Below are 17714 nucleotides of genomic sequence, written 5' to 3'. Positions count from 1 at the left end.
ATTAACTATATTTTTATACAGCATTTTGATATCAATTAAATGTTAGTCAATACCAAAACGAGCATAGCTCAGCGGTAATTGGCATATACCTCCAACCAAAACTAAATGTTAGTCAATGATATAATCTCTTTTAACTTATTTTTAATTAAAATCTAATGTGCCATCTTTCTTTTATTTTAACAGTGACCCTAACATAAAATAAATTGAAATAAAAATATAATATAAAAAAACAAATTTGTTAGATAAATTTAAATTATATATTAAAAAACAACATATAAATTAATAATGACTATGATAAGAGCATTGTTTGTAACAATACATAATTTTAGTTACATTTTTACAAATCCTGTAAAACAAACACAACTATCCAAATATTATCAAACGTCCTTATAAATATTTCTATCCAACAAATATGGTTATCCAAAGATATGTCAGACATCTCTATAATTTCAAATATCTAATATTTCAGGTATCTGAATATGTTAGCTATCTAGATTCCAAAAAATAAATGGTTGCTTAGGGGGAGGAAGTTAGAGAGCAAAAGTTATGTTAGTGAGACAATATTAATTAGAAAAATAAATGTTATAGAGACGGTCAAAGAGAAGATAATTAAGATTGTACAACTTTTTTTTTCTTCTCTCGAAAGACTGAGTTTTTTCAAAGGACAGCAAAAAAAAGTGGGGAGGGGGTGGTCAGTGGCCTACTCTCCACCTCTCCTTCTCCTCCCCATCAAGGGTGTGCGTTTTCTCTCGGTCCTCTAGCTGAGTTTTTTTTCAGAGGGTTTTCCTTTCTCCTTTGTTTAAGTTCTTTTGTACTTTTTTTTCCTTGAGTAGTAAGTAGCATAGATCAAAATATTTCGGGGACTTCTATTGCTGTTTTTAGGGAGGATCTTTCTTTCCCGCTAGTTTCTGTGATGCCGGATGGTGGTAGGGAGTCAGGGATCTCCCTATTGGATGCCAATAGTGCTGTTGTAGCTGACAAAATCAAAACCAACATTGTTATGTATGGTCAATGATTCGTCATCGTGACGTTTTGAATGCAAAAAATTGGAGAGGGCTACCACCTGTAATCTCTTGGGATGACTCTTCATCTTCGTTACATTCCAATTTAGAGAACTTCCATGGTTCCGGGGCAAGGATGACGGAGCAGAAGATGGGCGACGATGGAGGTGCGGCAGCGATCGACTCAAACACCGTTTTAGGATCTGTGGAGGTTATCAGTCTCAATTCTCTTGAGATCCCCTATCACCATGATTTTGGGAATTTGTCTAATCCTTCCTTACCTATCATGGTGGAGTATAAGCCAACCTTGGAAACAATTATTTCCCTCCAAATCCTTGCCATAATTGACAATATCCTTCAATTAATTGAAGAATCTTTCCCAAAATCATTAAATGAGGTTGTGGAAGTTTTGATATCATTAAATGAGATTGTGATCTTTAAACTTTAAAAATTCTAAAATTCGTCTTTCATGTATTGAAACTTCTCAATTAAGTCCTTCCAGTAAAATTTCTCAATTTTCATATAGACTAATGTAATTTAGTTTAAAGTATCATTAGATTTTATTGAAGAATAGAGGTTTAAATTCTCACCTACCTGAAACGAAAGAAAGAATAATAATAAAAACTCTTGTCTGACACATTTTCGTGATAGAGAGAAATAATAAAGTTGACGTATATAGCTACGTGTGAATACTACATTTTGCTTATTTTTTTTAGGTCATTTATATTAAAGTCCGAGTTAGGGTAAATATAAAAACGAGGATAAGTTGAGCAAAATAAAATAATAATAATAATAAAAAGTGGATGAAAAAGGTTACACAACTTTTTTCTGTAACTTATTTTCTTTTTTATAAAAATGTACGTGGTTTCTTCTATATTTTCAATGGCTGTGGGAGTGGGGAATTGAACCCACAGTTAAAGGTATAGATCAATTACTGCTTAACTATGCTTGCTTTGACAATCACACTAGAACCTAATTATTGGTTAACATGGAAGATTAGTTCATCAATTTCTTGCTAAAATATACCAATAAAGTTTCTATCGTTCCACATCGTCCAACCAAAAATTCGACCATGTTATATTAGCTCATCAATCCCTTGGTAAGACAAATAGTGGAGGTTTAAAAAGTATATATTTTTGTCATGATATCACTATAATCAAAGACTTGAATTTTATTTTTGATAATGAAGTTTTTAAAACTACACGGGAGGATAATATTTTGAATTATAACATACTCCTCCTCTGACTCAAATGGATTCATTTATATGTTCACTAATGAAACTGGGTATTTAATAGTAAGTTTCCGACGTGATTTTTTCTTGAATTTATTAAAGAATAATTTAAATAAATATGTATATATTTTCAAAATATTGTAGGAAGTGTAAAATTTTACAAAAATAATATAATTTATATTAAATTCAAACTTAAATGTTATATTATAATTGAAAGAAAAAATGAAAATTGTTACATTTTTCAAAACGTATGGTATGTATGCGGTATGCAGTGAAATTTCTTTTCATTAAAATACTTCCAATATATATGAATTATTTAAATTTTATTTTAACCCTTTTCAACATTTATTAAATTTGTTTGGTTCGTGAGACACATTTTGGTACCTTTTATAGAAAAAGGGAAAAAAATGGAAAGACAACTTATAAAATAGGCAGCCAGAAACTTGAATGAATTTGTATAAAAACTAATATAAATTATTAAATACTCAAAATTTAATGAAGACAAAAGAAAAAGTTCCCACCTTACCCCTCTCCTAACATGTCACAATTAATGTATAGAAGGTAATGAATGAGTTTAACTGTACAAATTCACAACCATGTAGACACATGAAAAATTGTAAGATTATGGAAAATTACAAAAATAAACCATAGGGGTTGTTTCAATCACTCAATCAGGACCCTAAAGTTACAAAATTATTACAACAAAACTTTTAAAGATTCCAAAATGTGCATTAAATTTCTGAACTATAACCATTATTCCAATCATACCCTCTCGAACTATAAGATTATTATAATCAAACTCAAACTTTTTTTTTCCATCAACTTTTTGTTTCCTTGAATCGAGATTGCACCTCAATATCGATTTGAAAACCAAATCCTTTTCATGGTTAATATTATACTTTTCAAATTTTAGAGAGCTAACAAAGATTAGGTTTAATTATAACCATGGTATAATTCAAATGTTTGAGTGTAACAATCCTTAGTTTACAGTTTTATCCAAAAAAAAAAACCCCTTAGTTTACGGTAGCTTGTACATTTAGATATATTTAAGGGTTTAATTATAAATTGTCATAGGTGACAGAGGGATGATGAATCAAATTGAAAGGGTGATATAACCAGAGCTATAGTTTAAGGGTGATATTAATAGTTTTCCCAAAATTTTGATATTAATAAATTTTTTTAGTGCAACAAATATGAAGGTCAAGGAGATTTGAATACGCTTGCAAAATCTCGATATTTTATCATTTTTATCTTTAGAAAACACAATATCTTATCCTTTTTCTTTCACTCTCTTTTTTTTTTTAATTTATCTTATCATCCACTCACATGAAATGAATTTAAATAAAAAAAAAAGGCCCCTTCTTTTGCTTGGGGGTTAATTCAGTGCTTCTTAATGCATGGCCCTTGCACCCACCCAGGCATTGGCTAGAAATTTAATGATATTTTTGCAAAATAAGACACGGGCAAAAGAAAATGGTACCACACAACTGTGAATTTTAGAAATTAAAAACAAAATCATTATCCAAACAGATTTTTTTTATTAATTTTAGCCTCGCTGGATAATTGTCTTGTTACTTGTTTTATATTTTCTATTTTTGAAAATTAAGTACTTTCACCTTTGTATTCTTTCATCTACTTTTTTTTTAAATGTTTTCACAATCTAAGTCAAGATATTGAAACTTAAAAAAAAAAAAAAAAAACACGATGTTTTCAAGAAACTTGTTTTTATTTTTGAAATTTAGTGAATGAATTCAAAAGTGATCTGCATCAAACTGAAAGCAGTAGACCAACATCACCAAAGGTGAGGATTTTACGACTTAACCACACAACAAATACATGGAAATAAATTTTACTTGTAACTGTATTAATTACATACATTTGATTTGATTTGGTTCCACTTGTGGATTGACTCTTCACTCTTCAATCTTTCAACACTCGTGAGTAACTTCAAACACAGAATTTATGCCTCAGAATCAAACAATAATGTATATATTACCTTCTCTTTTCTGTCTTCAACAATCAGAAGCTTGTGCTCCTCCTTCAAGCTTCATTGCTCCAAGGTTGACATTAGTTAGCTCGGCAGCTACACGGGCTGCTGCAGTGGCACGTTCAGCTGAAGCGATGGCAGCTCTGGCTTTCTCTAATATGTCGGATGGAGGTGGTATTGTGTCTAATTTAGCATCAACTTCTGGTTTGAAATTAAAATTCTTCGATGCTGGTTTTATTTCATTTATCGTAGTATTGTTAATTGGGCTGAATGTATGGTGGCGATCAGGTTCTTGCTTTCCCGTGGGAGACACAACAGGACGTGCTGTCCCGGAAGAATTGGAAGAGCCATGTTGGAGGGGAGTTTGAGAGGCTGCTGCTCCGTGTACTACCTTCGGTCCGCCCTGCATATCGCAAGACAAAGGCCACAGAATGATCCGTCAAAAACAGGATTTCGTTACTATAATAATAAACTTTTAAACTCCATCTTGCATCAGAGAGAGAGAAAGAAGGCCATAAATTTACAAGCTCATAGAAGAGGGGGAGAATCTTCTCCCCTCAAATATTCCTAAACACCGAAATTCCAGAAGACAAATCCAACTATTTTTTTGTTGGTAAGAAACAATTTAATTGATGATATGAAAGGACAAAAGTGGGCCAATTTCAAGAGATTACATCAAGAAGAAAAGCTATAGTGGTGAGAAATAGGGGAGCATTTACACCCAGATACAACCAAATAGACTAGCTTCATAAAACTGGTCAAAAGATTGTTCTTTTTCGTTGAAGACGTGCTGGTTCCTCTCTCCTCTGGGTGACCCATAAAAAGGCTCCAATAAATTTTTGTTGGAAAAAGTTTCATTTTTTCACGTTTGTACTTGAGCTCCATTTGTCAATTTAATCTTTAAATTTGAATAAGTGAGGTTTTTTTTCTTTTCTTGAGGAATGATAAGTGAGGCAATTAATATCTCCTTAAAAAAAGATTAAAAAAAACTGTTCACGAACCAACTACATAATCTTACAAAATTCAACACAAACTAAAACACCCAAGATCAAGCTACAAATTTATTCAGGTAAAAAGTACTCAAACTTAACAATAAAATGTTGAAATTAGCTTAAACAAAAAGCATCCAACATGACCAGAATACTCAATTCTTACAAAAATTGTATTGTCCAGTCATAGAAGTACTCATAGCAAGCCACAAATCTTTAAAAGAATGTAAACCTAACTAATTGAGGGCATTAGTTGTACCACTTATTTAGATAATATTGATATATTTACGGTTAAAATTGACAAACCGAGTCAATAGGGGTAAAAGTGACTTTTTCTTTTTCTTTTTCTTTTTTATTTTTTTGAAGTAAAGGGAACACAAACTTTCATTAGAAGCTGTAGTCTAACTATGTGAATGAGTTGTTCAGCTTATTAGAGTCTTACTGTTTTTCAATAGGGTGCTATTAGTTTGCTAGTGTAGTCATCGGTTATAGATAGAAAAAGGGGTGGTGGGCAAAAGAATTTTGGTGGATCCCCTCCAGAGGACAGAGAGCCTCGAATCTCGTAACATTTTCCAATTCAGTTCCATAGTTCTAATCTTGGTTCCTTTCAGCCTTCTCAGGACAACGGCTATAAATCCATACAAGGGAGAGGATGGAGAAATATGCAGTCAGCAGAATAGGGTGAGTTGTTTCCAGAAGCAAGAACATATACAATTTATAACTTCACTACAGTACTATGAACTACGGAATCCAAGATCAAATACAGAGTTGTGCTGCAAGTCATCAACGAGCTTCATTGTCAAGGTTCATGAAAGTAAGAAGACTGTGACCCGAAAACTAGTTTATGTAACATCTAATGCATTTCAGATCAATCTACACACAAAAAATCAGAGTTTTCAGCTACAAGTAAAATGCAAGTTGGCGAAATTGTACCAGTAGATCTTCGTGGGTTTTACTAAATTCAGATGCAGTGTTGGAAGAATCCCAGTTGAGACCATGCTCTTGTGCGATCTCCTTCATGACCTTGAGCTTCAACTCTCCAGGAGGGGCACTCACTGAAAGCTTTTCAATAATCTGAAAGAAAACAAATAATCATCAAATCTCTTTTTGTTCTTAAAAATACAATAGTGTTGCTCAAGATAAACTTTGGATGGACTCAACTGATCGATTAACACCAGAATCAGGACGAAGGTCAGAAATAGCAGAGACAAATTCTTTGCCATATTTGACTGCAAATAAATTCTTCAACTGCAGTAAATCTGGAAGGTCAGAACATCGAGGAGCAGCAAATATTATGCTGGAAATAGCCTCTCGCAATTCAACTGGACATTCTCTGTCATGGTAAGTTTAATAGTTAATAATAGACAAACAAAATGCACAAAAAGTAAGCACATTAATATTTCAGGTTTTCAATATGGTCTTAGTTAAAGATGAAAACGCAATGGAGACTGGGCAAGGATATGAACAGAATCAAGCAAATGAATAGAACTCATTGACATTTTAACATAGGAACTTTCATCTTCACTTCTTTCCTAGACACTGCAAGGCTCCACTAAATCTTCCATCACCATTAGATAGGCACTTAATAGAACCTACTGTTTATTGTTATAAGGACAGAAACTAGAGTTATCTAGATATCCAAATATGTTTGGAAGTGCTTTAGGCCTTTCTCCATGCACAAAAGCAATCTCAAAATCATGTTAGTAACATAAAAGTTGTCAACAAAAAGCCAAGTGCTTGATAAGAATCACTTTTAAGAGTGTAAAACCAAACATCAAAGTGATTTGTTATCAAATACTTTTCATTAAGTGCTTATAGTTAAAAACTTATGTTACAAGCACTCCTAAACACATTCTAAGTTATAACAATTACTAACCAAAATAACTCACAATAACGTACCACTATTAGAAGTTATGTAAACTCCACGACTACTTGGTAGTGACATGAAAATTGAGTGATAAAGTTTCAGTAGATGGCTAGTACACTAGGTTTTTTGATTGAATGAACATGGTACCCGGTCTCTCTTTTTGTAGCTTAGAATAGCATTACTGAAATAACTTTGCAGTTAATAACTTTCTCAAGATTCCCGCCGAAGAAACTTGAAACACTTACCCCTCCTCTCGAAACAAACCCTCAAGAAACAGAGTACGAAGCTGACAAACTTTTTATTAACACTCTCTCCCTACAAAAACTGAAATTATACCGCCTCATACTTGCTATTGGCATCAGAGAACTAAAAAACCTCTCCACACCCATTGATTATGAGAAGCGCAAGATGCTTCTAGGGGTTTTTCTACAGTCAAAATGAAAATTCATTCTTGGAATATCAGAGGCCTGGGCTCTTGGAGAAAGAGAACTCTCATCAAGTAATCCATCTCCCGCATTAATCCAAATCTGGTGATCCTCCGAGAAACAAAACTATTGACTATTACGAAACTATCCAAATCTGCTCTGGATGCTGTTGGATCGGCTCGGGAAATTCTCAATCTTTGGAACGATCCATCCTTCACCATGAAAGAAGTTATTGAAGGTGCTTTCACTCTCTCTCCATCACTCTCTAATTGATAGTTTCTCCTTCTTGATGTCAAGTATATATGTCCCTACAAGACCTAATTCCAATGCTACTTTCTAGCAGGAGATCAGATATCTATCATGTCTTTGCGAATATTCTTGGATTCTAGCAAGGGACTCCAATGTCTCAAGATGGTGTTTGGAAAGGTCTCATGGCAGGCCTCTCAACAAGACTATGCAACTTTTCAATAATATCATCTCTGAACTCGCACTCATTGAGGTCCCCCCTACAAGGTGGCAAATATACCTGGTCAAATAAAAGGTCTTTCTCCTCATTGAGGGATTCCTTGTTACAAATGGCGGCATCGATAATTTAGCTCTTCTCTCTCCAATCAGCTTGACAGAGTTATATCTGATCATATCTCCATCCAACGTGAATTTGGGCACATACAACGGGGTCCAACTCCATTTAGATTTGAAAATATGTGGCTTATGAAATCTTCTTCCATTCTTTTATGGAAACTTGGTGGAGAAGTAACTCTCTGCAAGGATGACCACAGCATGGATTGATGATGAAGCTAAAAGCCCTGAAAATGCCTCTAAACCAGTGGAACAAAGATCAACTTGAGTGTATTCGCCGCAAAAAAATAGCCTATCCAAAAAGCTCAGAGAGGTTGACAAGGTAGAAGGTACAGCCCCTCCCCCTGCCACCCCTGCCAGTTTGAATGAGAGAATCTCTTAAAAGAACCCCTTTTAACTTGGCAGCAAAAGAAGAAGATTTTTGGCGACAAATATGCAAGCTTAAATGACTTAAAATGGTGATGAAAGCACAAGTTTCTTCCACCATAGTCTCGCTAATAAGAGAAGAAAAGCGGCCATCTTTGAGCTCCTATCTAGGAAAGGGAAAAGCATGACCTCTGTCAAGGATATTGAAGCTGAAATTGTGGGTTTCTACAAAGAACTCTACACCATACAAGAAAATCAACGGTTTTACCCTTCTAACCTTCACTGGGATCCTATCATAGAAAATGACAAGAAGCTGTTGGAACAGGAGTTTACAGAGGATGAAGTCCACAAGGTAGTTCTTAATTTGGGTACAAACAAAGCCCATAGGCCCGATGGTTTCACAGCGGAATTCTTTAAAAAGTCTTGAAACATCATCAAAGCCGACATAATGGCGATGTTCCACGATTATTTTAAAATTGTATCATCAACGCCAGCCTCAACGAAACCTATATCTGCCTTATCCCAAAAAAAAAGAAGACAAAATCAGTACATGATTTTCGACCTATAACTCTCATCCCTTGCACCTACAACATTTTGGCTAGAGTTCTATCTAAAAGACTCAAATCTCCTCTCCCTCACACAATTCAGGATACCAATTAGCTTTTGTTGAAGGTAGACAAATTCTTGACGCATCAATGAACTAATAGATAATGGAAAACAAGGAAGATGGATGGGTTGGTAATAAAGCTTGATCTTGGACAGGCCTTAGATAAAGTAGACTGGGATTTCCTCAATTCTATGTTAAAGAACAAAGGTTTTGGACAAACGTGGATGAAATGGATACACGCTTGCATCTCCACTACAAATTTCTCCATCAACATAAATGGTAAACCTAGAGGTAAAATCAAGTCTTCAAAGGGGACAAGCAAGGATACCCCTATCCTCGTTCCTCTTCATCATTGTTATGGATTGTTTGAGTAGGCTGAACTGTCAAGGTGAAAAAAAGGGGATTAATCACTGGTTACACAACAACAAATGCTTCCCTAAGCATGAGCCACCTACAATTTGTGGTTGACACATTGCTATTCTTTTAGCAAATCCAACTAGCTTGCGCAACCTTTTCATCATCATCAATATTTTCAAAGTAGCATTGGGGTTGAACACAAATTACAACAAATCATAGATTTTGGGAGTTAACCTACAGCATCATACAATCTGTGACATTACCAAGGCTTTCGACTACCGGGTGATCACTTGGCCTGCAACCTATCTAGGCATTCCTTTAAATGGTAACTACAGGAAAAAGACTTTTTGACTTCGTATATCATTGAAAGAATAGAATGCAAGCTCACCAAATGGAATCACCTTTTCATCTCCATGGAGTTAGACTTATCATTAATATTTTTTTTGAACGAGAAACGGACTTTTTATTGATTTAATGAAAAGGAACAGAAAATTGTTCAAAGATACAAACCCTCGAAGGAGTGAGAATATAAACGAAACAGTAAACAAAGCAGCAAACAAAACAGACGAAAACAAAAGCTAAGGGGGAGTTATAAAAGCCTTCCAGTTAGAACAAATCATACTCGAAGAATAATTAACAAAAACATTGGAAAGAGCATGCCATTGAGAAGCCTTAAACTTTGCTAGGTAGAAAACTTCAACCGAATCTCTTCGTTTCCCCTTAAAAAGCCTTTGATTTCTCTCGAACCCCATGTCGAACAGCAAAGCTTTGACTCCATTACACCAAAGAAGACCCGCCTTTGACGCAAGACTCGGGCCAATTAACAAAGATTGAACATTCTTTGCAACTTCGAAGTCAAAAACCCAATAAACCTCAAAGATCTCAAAGAAAAGCTTCCAGCAAGTAGCCGAATAATAACACTGAAAAAATATACGTTGCTGATACTCACAAGACTTTCCACACAGTGAGCACATGGAAGGAAAAAGAACCATTGAAGGATTCTTTCTTTGAAGAACATCCACTGTATTAACTTTACCGAAGAGAAGAATCCATATGAGAACATTAACTCTCTTTGGGCTTTTAGATTTCCACAAAGCACCGAACAAATCCTTAGGCAAGGATGAAGAGTTCTGTTGTTTACATAGAGAGGCTACCGAAAAGGCCTGGAAAGTTCCAAGGACCAATGCCCACCGTCAACTTCATCTCTGACCGAAGCGAAGCTAAGTAAGGCTAGCTAGGCTGAAAACTATTTAAATTCATCATCTTTTAGGGATCTCCTAGCTTCAATGAAGAGTTAGACTTATCATTATCCAATCAGTTCTCTCTAATTTTCCAATATAATATCTGTCCTTATTCCAAATCCCAGCTTTGGCTAGGCTGCAAATCTACTAGAGAAATTGATTCGAAATATCCTTTGGGAAGGCACAAAAACAGTGGTAAAGCTCACCTTGTTAATTGGCAAAACGTCCAAGTCCCGCTTCTCAATGAGGCCTTGGCATCGGTAAGATCAAGATGAGGAACAAAGTCTTGCTATCTAAGTGGACATCGAGGTATATTATGGAAAAAAATCAGCTTTGGAGGAGGTTCATTACTACTAAATATGGGACAATAGAAATTGACGCTTGGACCTCCAACATCTCAAGCAACCATAAAGGCCCATGGAAGGCCATTCTTACCCATACGGTTATCAAAACAGAGGCATTATGCATAATTGGCAAAGGCAGCCTTCTGGCATGATAGTTGGCTAGGAGCTTCCACATTGACTATGGCTTACTCAGATCTCTTCGCTTTGTCCACTAAGACCACGCGGGTTTCAGATCTATGATCCTTAACCATGAATTCATTGGGATTACACTTTCAAAAGGCCTCCAAAAGACAATGACGTCATCAATAGGATGGATCTATCTCACATGCTATCTTTGACAAAGCCTTCCCAATTCAAAGATAGGTGGCAATGGCTGGAAGACCCAACAAAAATAAATTCCTGTCAAAGCCATGTTCAACAAACTCTCTCACAATTACGAGATGCAACTCCATATTAAATATTTCTGAAACCCAAATACCCTTTTTTTTTTGAGCTTAGCCTTAGTCACAACTCTTTTTTTTTTTTTTTGAGCTTAGCCTTAGTCACAACTCTATCAATACCAATGACAGGGTTCAAAGGAAGAAGCCTCTCCTTTTCTAACTGCTGTCATATGTGTATGGAAGACGCTAAATCTCAAGATCACCTTTTTCTAACCTGTCCCTACCTTTTGTAACCTGTTAATAGTTTTGGATTTTATAAGATTCTTCCTATGGAGTATATGGATTGAAAGGAATAACTGGATCTTCAACGATACATACCTCCCCTTCAATATGTTCTTTGATAGAGTTTTGTTAATAGCCCTTGGGTTGTTGCAAATGTCACTACCCATTTACAAATGTCTTAACAATCTGGTATCAAGTTGATGGCCTTTTTGAAATTCCGTTTTTTGAAATTATCTTCTGTAATTTCATACATCTATGAAATTTATGTTTCTTACACACAGAGAAGGAAAAAAAAAAAAGAAAAAAGACTTTCTCAGGATTCATAAACTCAATACGTGCACCTACATATAACTGATGACTTTATGAACTGGGATTTATGAACATGGATGAGTTCATGGAATTATAATTCAGGAACATGATTTAGACCCAAGGATCCACTGAAAAGTATGAAGGGACGCATCTGTCAGCATTCAAAAGTCTAACACAAACAGAGATGGGCATGACTGGAACGAAAGTAAGCTAAGTAATACTTCCATTTTTCATGGTTAATTAATGAATCTTTGTCACTCAAAGAACTCTCTTTCCTTCGCTCCTCGTCTTCATGGATCAGTGGCTCCACTGATAATCTCATTCCACGACATGACCATAACCAAAACTTTCAAACTCAATTCCTAGATACAACAGCTAAATCTAAAGAGGTGTGCAGCAAAATAAAATATGAGAGCACCTAGAAAAATCGGCATTTGAAATGAGAAGGTTTTCTGCGGTTATAGTGATCGAGAAACTCTGAAAATTGATGCATGTGAACTTTTCAGGACTGATTTATTCTAATTTTGCATCAAGAATCCATTAGACATCTGATATGATCTTTAGTTACTATTAGCTCTTCCAGTGGGATATTACAACCCTATAACAATGGCCAGAGGGCAAAGATCTCTACCTGCAATACAGTTTCTTGACAAAATGAACCACGTCCTAACCGTCTGACTTTCTTCCTTCTTATCCCAATACATAACTAACAAAAAATACTTGCAGAAGTTACATATAATAACTACCCAAGTAATTTTAGATTCACAGCATAAAAGATACTTGAACACTAGTGGACAGTTCTTTTCTTGAACACTAGTGGACAGTTCTTTTCTCTTTCTTCTAGCATAGGTCTTGACCACCGATGCAACAACATCCATTGCATTACGGGTGGAAAGTGAAATTCTAGAGTTTCAGTTCATTGGAACCAAAGTACCAACAGAAAGTATTTAACAATCCATTTAACTTTCAATCATACTACAAATTAAGAAGAAGTTGAATATAAGGAAACAACTCTTTTAGCTATAAATTACCTCTGGCTTTCGATGATCGGAACACGAGCAAGAACAAACTCACAGAAAAGCTCTAGAATTTCATATGCAGCCCATATGTTTTGTTCCCGTATTACATGCTCCACCTACCCAAACAGATACCTACATATGTTATTTTACCATATAGTAGAGCAAACATCTGAACTGATAGACATTACTGATCTCAAAGATAGGAACCAGTACCCGAATCCGAGCTATCGGTTCCTGCCCGGCCTGCAAGAACTGTGCTATCTCCTTGTGCATATGCTTCAGCTGCAGATCCCTCTTATTCTGCAGCAACTTGATTCGCGAAATTGCCAGGCTCAAGCAAGTTTTGCTACAAAAACCCCCCATTACATATTATTACTTTGCATTCCCAAGAAAAATGCACGGGATGCTATCAGGTTGTTTGATACTTTGATTCGAAATTTTTTGACATGAAAACTTGTCAAAAACAGAAAAGATCAGCCTAATTGAAAGATGGTAAAGTTAACAGCCCACGAAACAAAATTCAACTAGCGAAATCGTATAAAAACAAGCGAACCATTCTGTAAAATTCCGTCAAGTTTTGGGGAACAGAAGTTTCTGCTGAATAAAGATCGCAGCCCAAATTTGGTTTGTGGGTATTGGGTTTTATAAGTTGGCGAAACAAAAAGATCCCCAACGATCAAGTAATCCACGGAAAGATAACAATTCCAGATGAATTCAATCATCAGGTAACCGCAAAATAAGACTAATTTGTCTTAAAAGTAATGCTAAGGATCCGAACCAAAATTAAACCATAGTCAATGAAATTAAGAATTTGATTCAAGAAAGAAAAGAATAGTGAGAGGGTTTAGAAAAATCGGAAGCTGACCATTTTCCAGCAAAGACCCCTCTGTTAAAGAGTTGATTGAGCAGTGACATTACTGAGGCTTAAAGTTAAAACAGTCTCTCTCGGCGAATTATTTCAGTGCTAAGTACTTTCGGTTCGTCAAGCAGCGGTACTGGCGAGCAAATTTGTGATGATCGATGTTCTGGGCTGAGTCGCAGAGATGAATATCGGTTGGAGACTAGAAAAATATCAACTTGATTGAAGTTGCATTCTTTTTCATCTTCTACATTATGAAAAGTTCACCGTCTCTTTCCAACTAATCCATGGAAGAATTTTTCGATAAAAAAAAATATCGATTTTTTTTTCCCTTCTTGATTCCAAGTTTCCAACCTCAGAATTCTTTCTATCCAAGATATATATTTTAACTTATTATAACATATAAAAGCTTCAGTTCTTTTGAGTTTGTTCATAAAATAATTTTAAATTTGCACTTAGCCAAAAACATGGTTTTTGGACTGAATAGCCTTTGTCAAAGGCTCATTATGAAATATGTTCCTCTCCTTTGTGTTTTGTAAATATTTGTTGACATCATCATAAATTCCAAATTACTACCCTACCAATTGTTTTCCCTCGTGTTTTTTCATTTCTATCCTCTCTCCTTTGAATCTTGTATCCTCTTGTCCTCTGCATCTCCTATCCTCTCTCCATCTCCTATCCTCTCTCCTCGCCTTGTTTGGTCAATGTGATGTCGAATGCTGACGCATTAAATTTCAATAATTAAGTTCTTTGTTTATTTATCCCTAGCAGTTTAGCATGATCAACGACGGCAAGGTCGTATGAAGATGCAGGGAGAGCAGACAACTAGCGAAGATGGAGACAGAGATGAAGAGGAGAACTAAGAACGGGAACGATAGATATGACGAGAGCGAGATCGATAGAGAACTATAACTTGACAGAGAAGAGACGAAGAAGTAGAACAAGAGCGAGAGCGAGAGAGAACTATAACGGTACCGTGAGGAGACGAAGATACAGAGCGGGATGATAAAGAGAGCAAGAACGAGACTACAAGCTAGACCTGTAACCACATCTGTATTTTCTATAGATATGGACTTCCAAATTACGCCAGAGATGGAAAATTAAATACATTGAGGAAACAGAATTATCAAAGTACATAAAATAACAAAATTCTGGATGGAAGAAAAAGAAACATAAATCGAATAGCTACAGGGACAATTCCCCCAGATCGCACAAACGAGCCTCCAATGCTACCACTCTATCTTGGTTGTTTGTTCTCTTCCTCCAACATGTCTACCCTTGCACGGTATTTGCTTTCCATCATTTCGAATGTATGACATGTACGTTCTAAGTCGATATACATATTTCTTGTTTTCTGATGGTTTCTCTTCTCCTCTTGCAACTCCACCCCCTTGTCTTTGAATGTTTGATCTGGCTCTGCCATGGTTACTCTCAGTCCACTGCTGCCCTCAGACATTTTTTCTATGTCTTTCTCGCAGACAGTAGAAATGAAATAAAACCAGAATGCAGATGTATGTGGTATATATAAGACGAAGCATCGCCTAATATACATTGAATTGTGTTGGTAAGCATCATTAATTGGGTGTAATTGCGTGCAACGTCTTCCTACCGTATTTAATGGATATGCGGTGAAGTAGTTATGGGGACGTTTATGGAGAAGAACAAGAACTAGAGCGAGATAAGCGAGAACGAGATCGAGATAATAAGTCTATTGGAGTGAGTGACGAGAATGAGGATGTGAACGTGAGAGAGGATGAGAGCGATGGCCAGAGCGAGAGTGAGATTAAAATCTATTAATTTTTTGGAAAGTGCGATAGACTGAACGAGAGTGCACTCGAGAGCGAGAGCGTGAGGCAGCATGTTTGGGTGTTGAGTGCAATAATGCTTTGGGTATTGTGTAGTTATGTGAACAGTACATCTACATTCAACGTTGCGTACATGGGAACTGTGTAAATAGGAATTCTTGACGAGAGCGAGAGTGAGAACCGTAGCGATGATGATAACCAGAGCGATAGTCGAAAGTATAAAATTTTTGTGTTTTTTTTTCCAACATTGTAATTTTTATATTTGTTTTGCAAGTTGCTTTTGACGATGAATAGATCAATGCGGTAGACATCTTTTAACCAATCTTTCGAGGGGCACCTCCAAACTCTGCTATTTTTGCAGCAAGTTGTCTGTTCTCAAACTTACGTCGGGTAACAATGGCTTGTTCATAGTAAACCCATTTTTCCGTCATTGGTAACAACAACGTTACTATCCATACATCCGTTACGAAGTTAAATAGATAGGACGAGAGTTATAATATTATTTGTGATATAGTAATTTGCGATAACGAGAACGATAGTTATAATATTATCTGGTTCATATTGATACCCAGTACGTTAAACATACAAAACAACTACAAAAGAACTAGAAGCATGTGTTAGTACACTAATTCATCTAGAGTGCTCCAACGCAGAAATCCGTGATTGCAGATTGGCTACTTCCTCTTCGAGACGTAGTCTAGCCTCGCGCTCCTCCTTCAGCATCCATTATAGTATATCCCCTGTCCTCTCCACCATAGTTAACCTGTACCGTTTGTTGTTGACATCGTGCTTCGTTATGCGAAGCTGTCCGTTCAGGTCTACAATTTCCTTACAAGTCTGTTCAAGTGCAGCTTGTGTAGCAAGAAGTTCATTTTCTTCGACGGACGAGGGACTGCTTGGCTTGTATGACAACATGATGCTGGCTAAGAATGTTTCTTCTAAATGGTTCCTTTGTTGTTTCTCTGGTGCGGTGCATGCGGGTGAATGCGAATGTAACGTTATATAAGCATCAATAGGTATGACGGTTGGGTTCTGCTAATTCATTAGGAATCGGAGAAGTCGCAGCTGCGTTGGAAAGAGGAGGTGGCTGTGAATGGACGGATGCGTCAGTTCAAGAAATGACGACTGCAATCGACGTAGGAGCGAAAACATAAACGAGAGAGAGACCAAAACGAGAGCGATAGAGGAAGAATACGAGACAGAGCGAGATCGATTGTATAACGAATAGGGATAGAGCAATAACTAGAACGACGAGAGGACAAATATGGCAAGAGCAAGAATGGGAGTGAGTAGAGGCAAAATAGGTCGAGAGCAAGAACGAGAGTGAGTAAAATTCGATGAGGTCGAGAGCGACAAGTGGCTGAAGAGGGCAAGAGCAAATCTGCATACGAGATTGAGTTTGATGATGAGAGCGAGAGCGTTGACCGTGTTCAGTATTGTGATACTATACTGACTCAGCGCCTCCATATGCACTTGTTTCCTATTTTGTCGAAACAGTCAAATCACGTACAGGCAATGATGATCAAAAATTAATATCAAACTGTTGCTTTCTATGACATCAATAAAATAATATTATCCATATGCTTCTTTCTCTTTCTCGTTTTCCCCCATTCACACAACCAATTGCGAAACTCCTTCCCTCACTCTCATTTTTTACACCCAACCGTCCTTCGCCCTTTACATTCAATGTTATCTTCCATCGTCTGCCAATCTCTTGCTATGTAATTTATTACGGCGGGTGGTTGTAGAAGCAGGATTTAAGAAGATCATCCTTACTTCATCTTGTTTTGTCACGACAAAAGTATTTTTTCTATTTATTGACATGGTCATCAACCAATGCATACTCCATATCCGATCACTTAACAGCTCTATTTCGGCCTGATTTAGCCCGTCCATGTTCGTTCATTGTCCAACTTTATCGCTGGGAAGACACACGCACATACATGTATATGTTACGTAGTAGTATATGTACATGTCCATATATACCTTATATGTAACATATACATATGCTTCAGGTTGAGCGAGAGCGAGCTACAAGTGAGAGCGATATAGAATGTGCCGGAGAG

The 17714-nt window shown here is 36.3% G+C and overlaps 1 protein-coding gene across 2 annotated transcripts; it reads right to left on the bottom strand.

The window, feature by feature from the left end:
* Nucleotides 1-4065: 4065 nt before the first annotated feature.
* LOC111022352 (Regulator of Vps4 activity in the MVB pathway protein) lies at nucleotides 4066-14198 on the bottom strand. Of its 2 annotated transcripts, none has more exons than XM_022299519.2 (6): nucleotides 13850-14198; nucleotides 13198-13330; nucleotides 12997-13100; nucleotides 6370-6541; nucleotides 6142-6282; nucleotides 4066-4622 (listed from the first exon to the last, which is right to left on the bottom strand). In XM_022299519.2, the coding sequence occupies exons 1-6, from the start codon at nucleotides 13897-13899 to the stop codon at nucleotides 4245-4247; spliced, it is 978 nt and encodes a 325-aa protein (XP_022155211.1). In that variant the 5' UTR covers nucleotides 13900-14198; the 3' UTR covers nucleotides 4066-4244. The 2 variants fall into 2 exon arrangements, with proteins under 2 accessions (XP_022155211.1, XP_087979429.1); XM_088123303.1 differs by lacking the exon at nucleotides 13850-14198 and adding an exon at nucleotides 13538-13795.
* Nucleotides 14199-17714: the final 3516 nt, after the last annotated feature.

This window comes from Momordica charantia, assembly GCF_013281855.1.
Source record: "Momordica charantia cultivar OHB3-1 chromosome 4 unlocalized genomic scaffold, Mcharantia_2.0 BLBB01000004.1, whole genome shotgun sequence".
Classification (NCBI taxonomy): Eukaryota; Viridiplantae; Streptophyta; class Magnoliopsida; order Cucurbitales; family Cucurbitaceae; genus Momordica; species Momordica charantia.
Note: the sequence above shows the minus strand (reverse complement) of the source record. Positions and strands in the feature narration are given on the sequence as shown.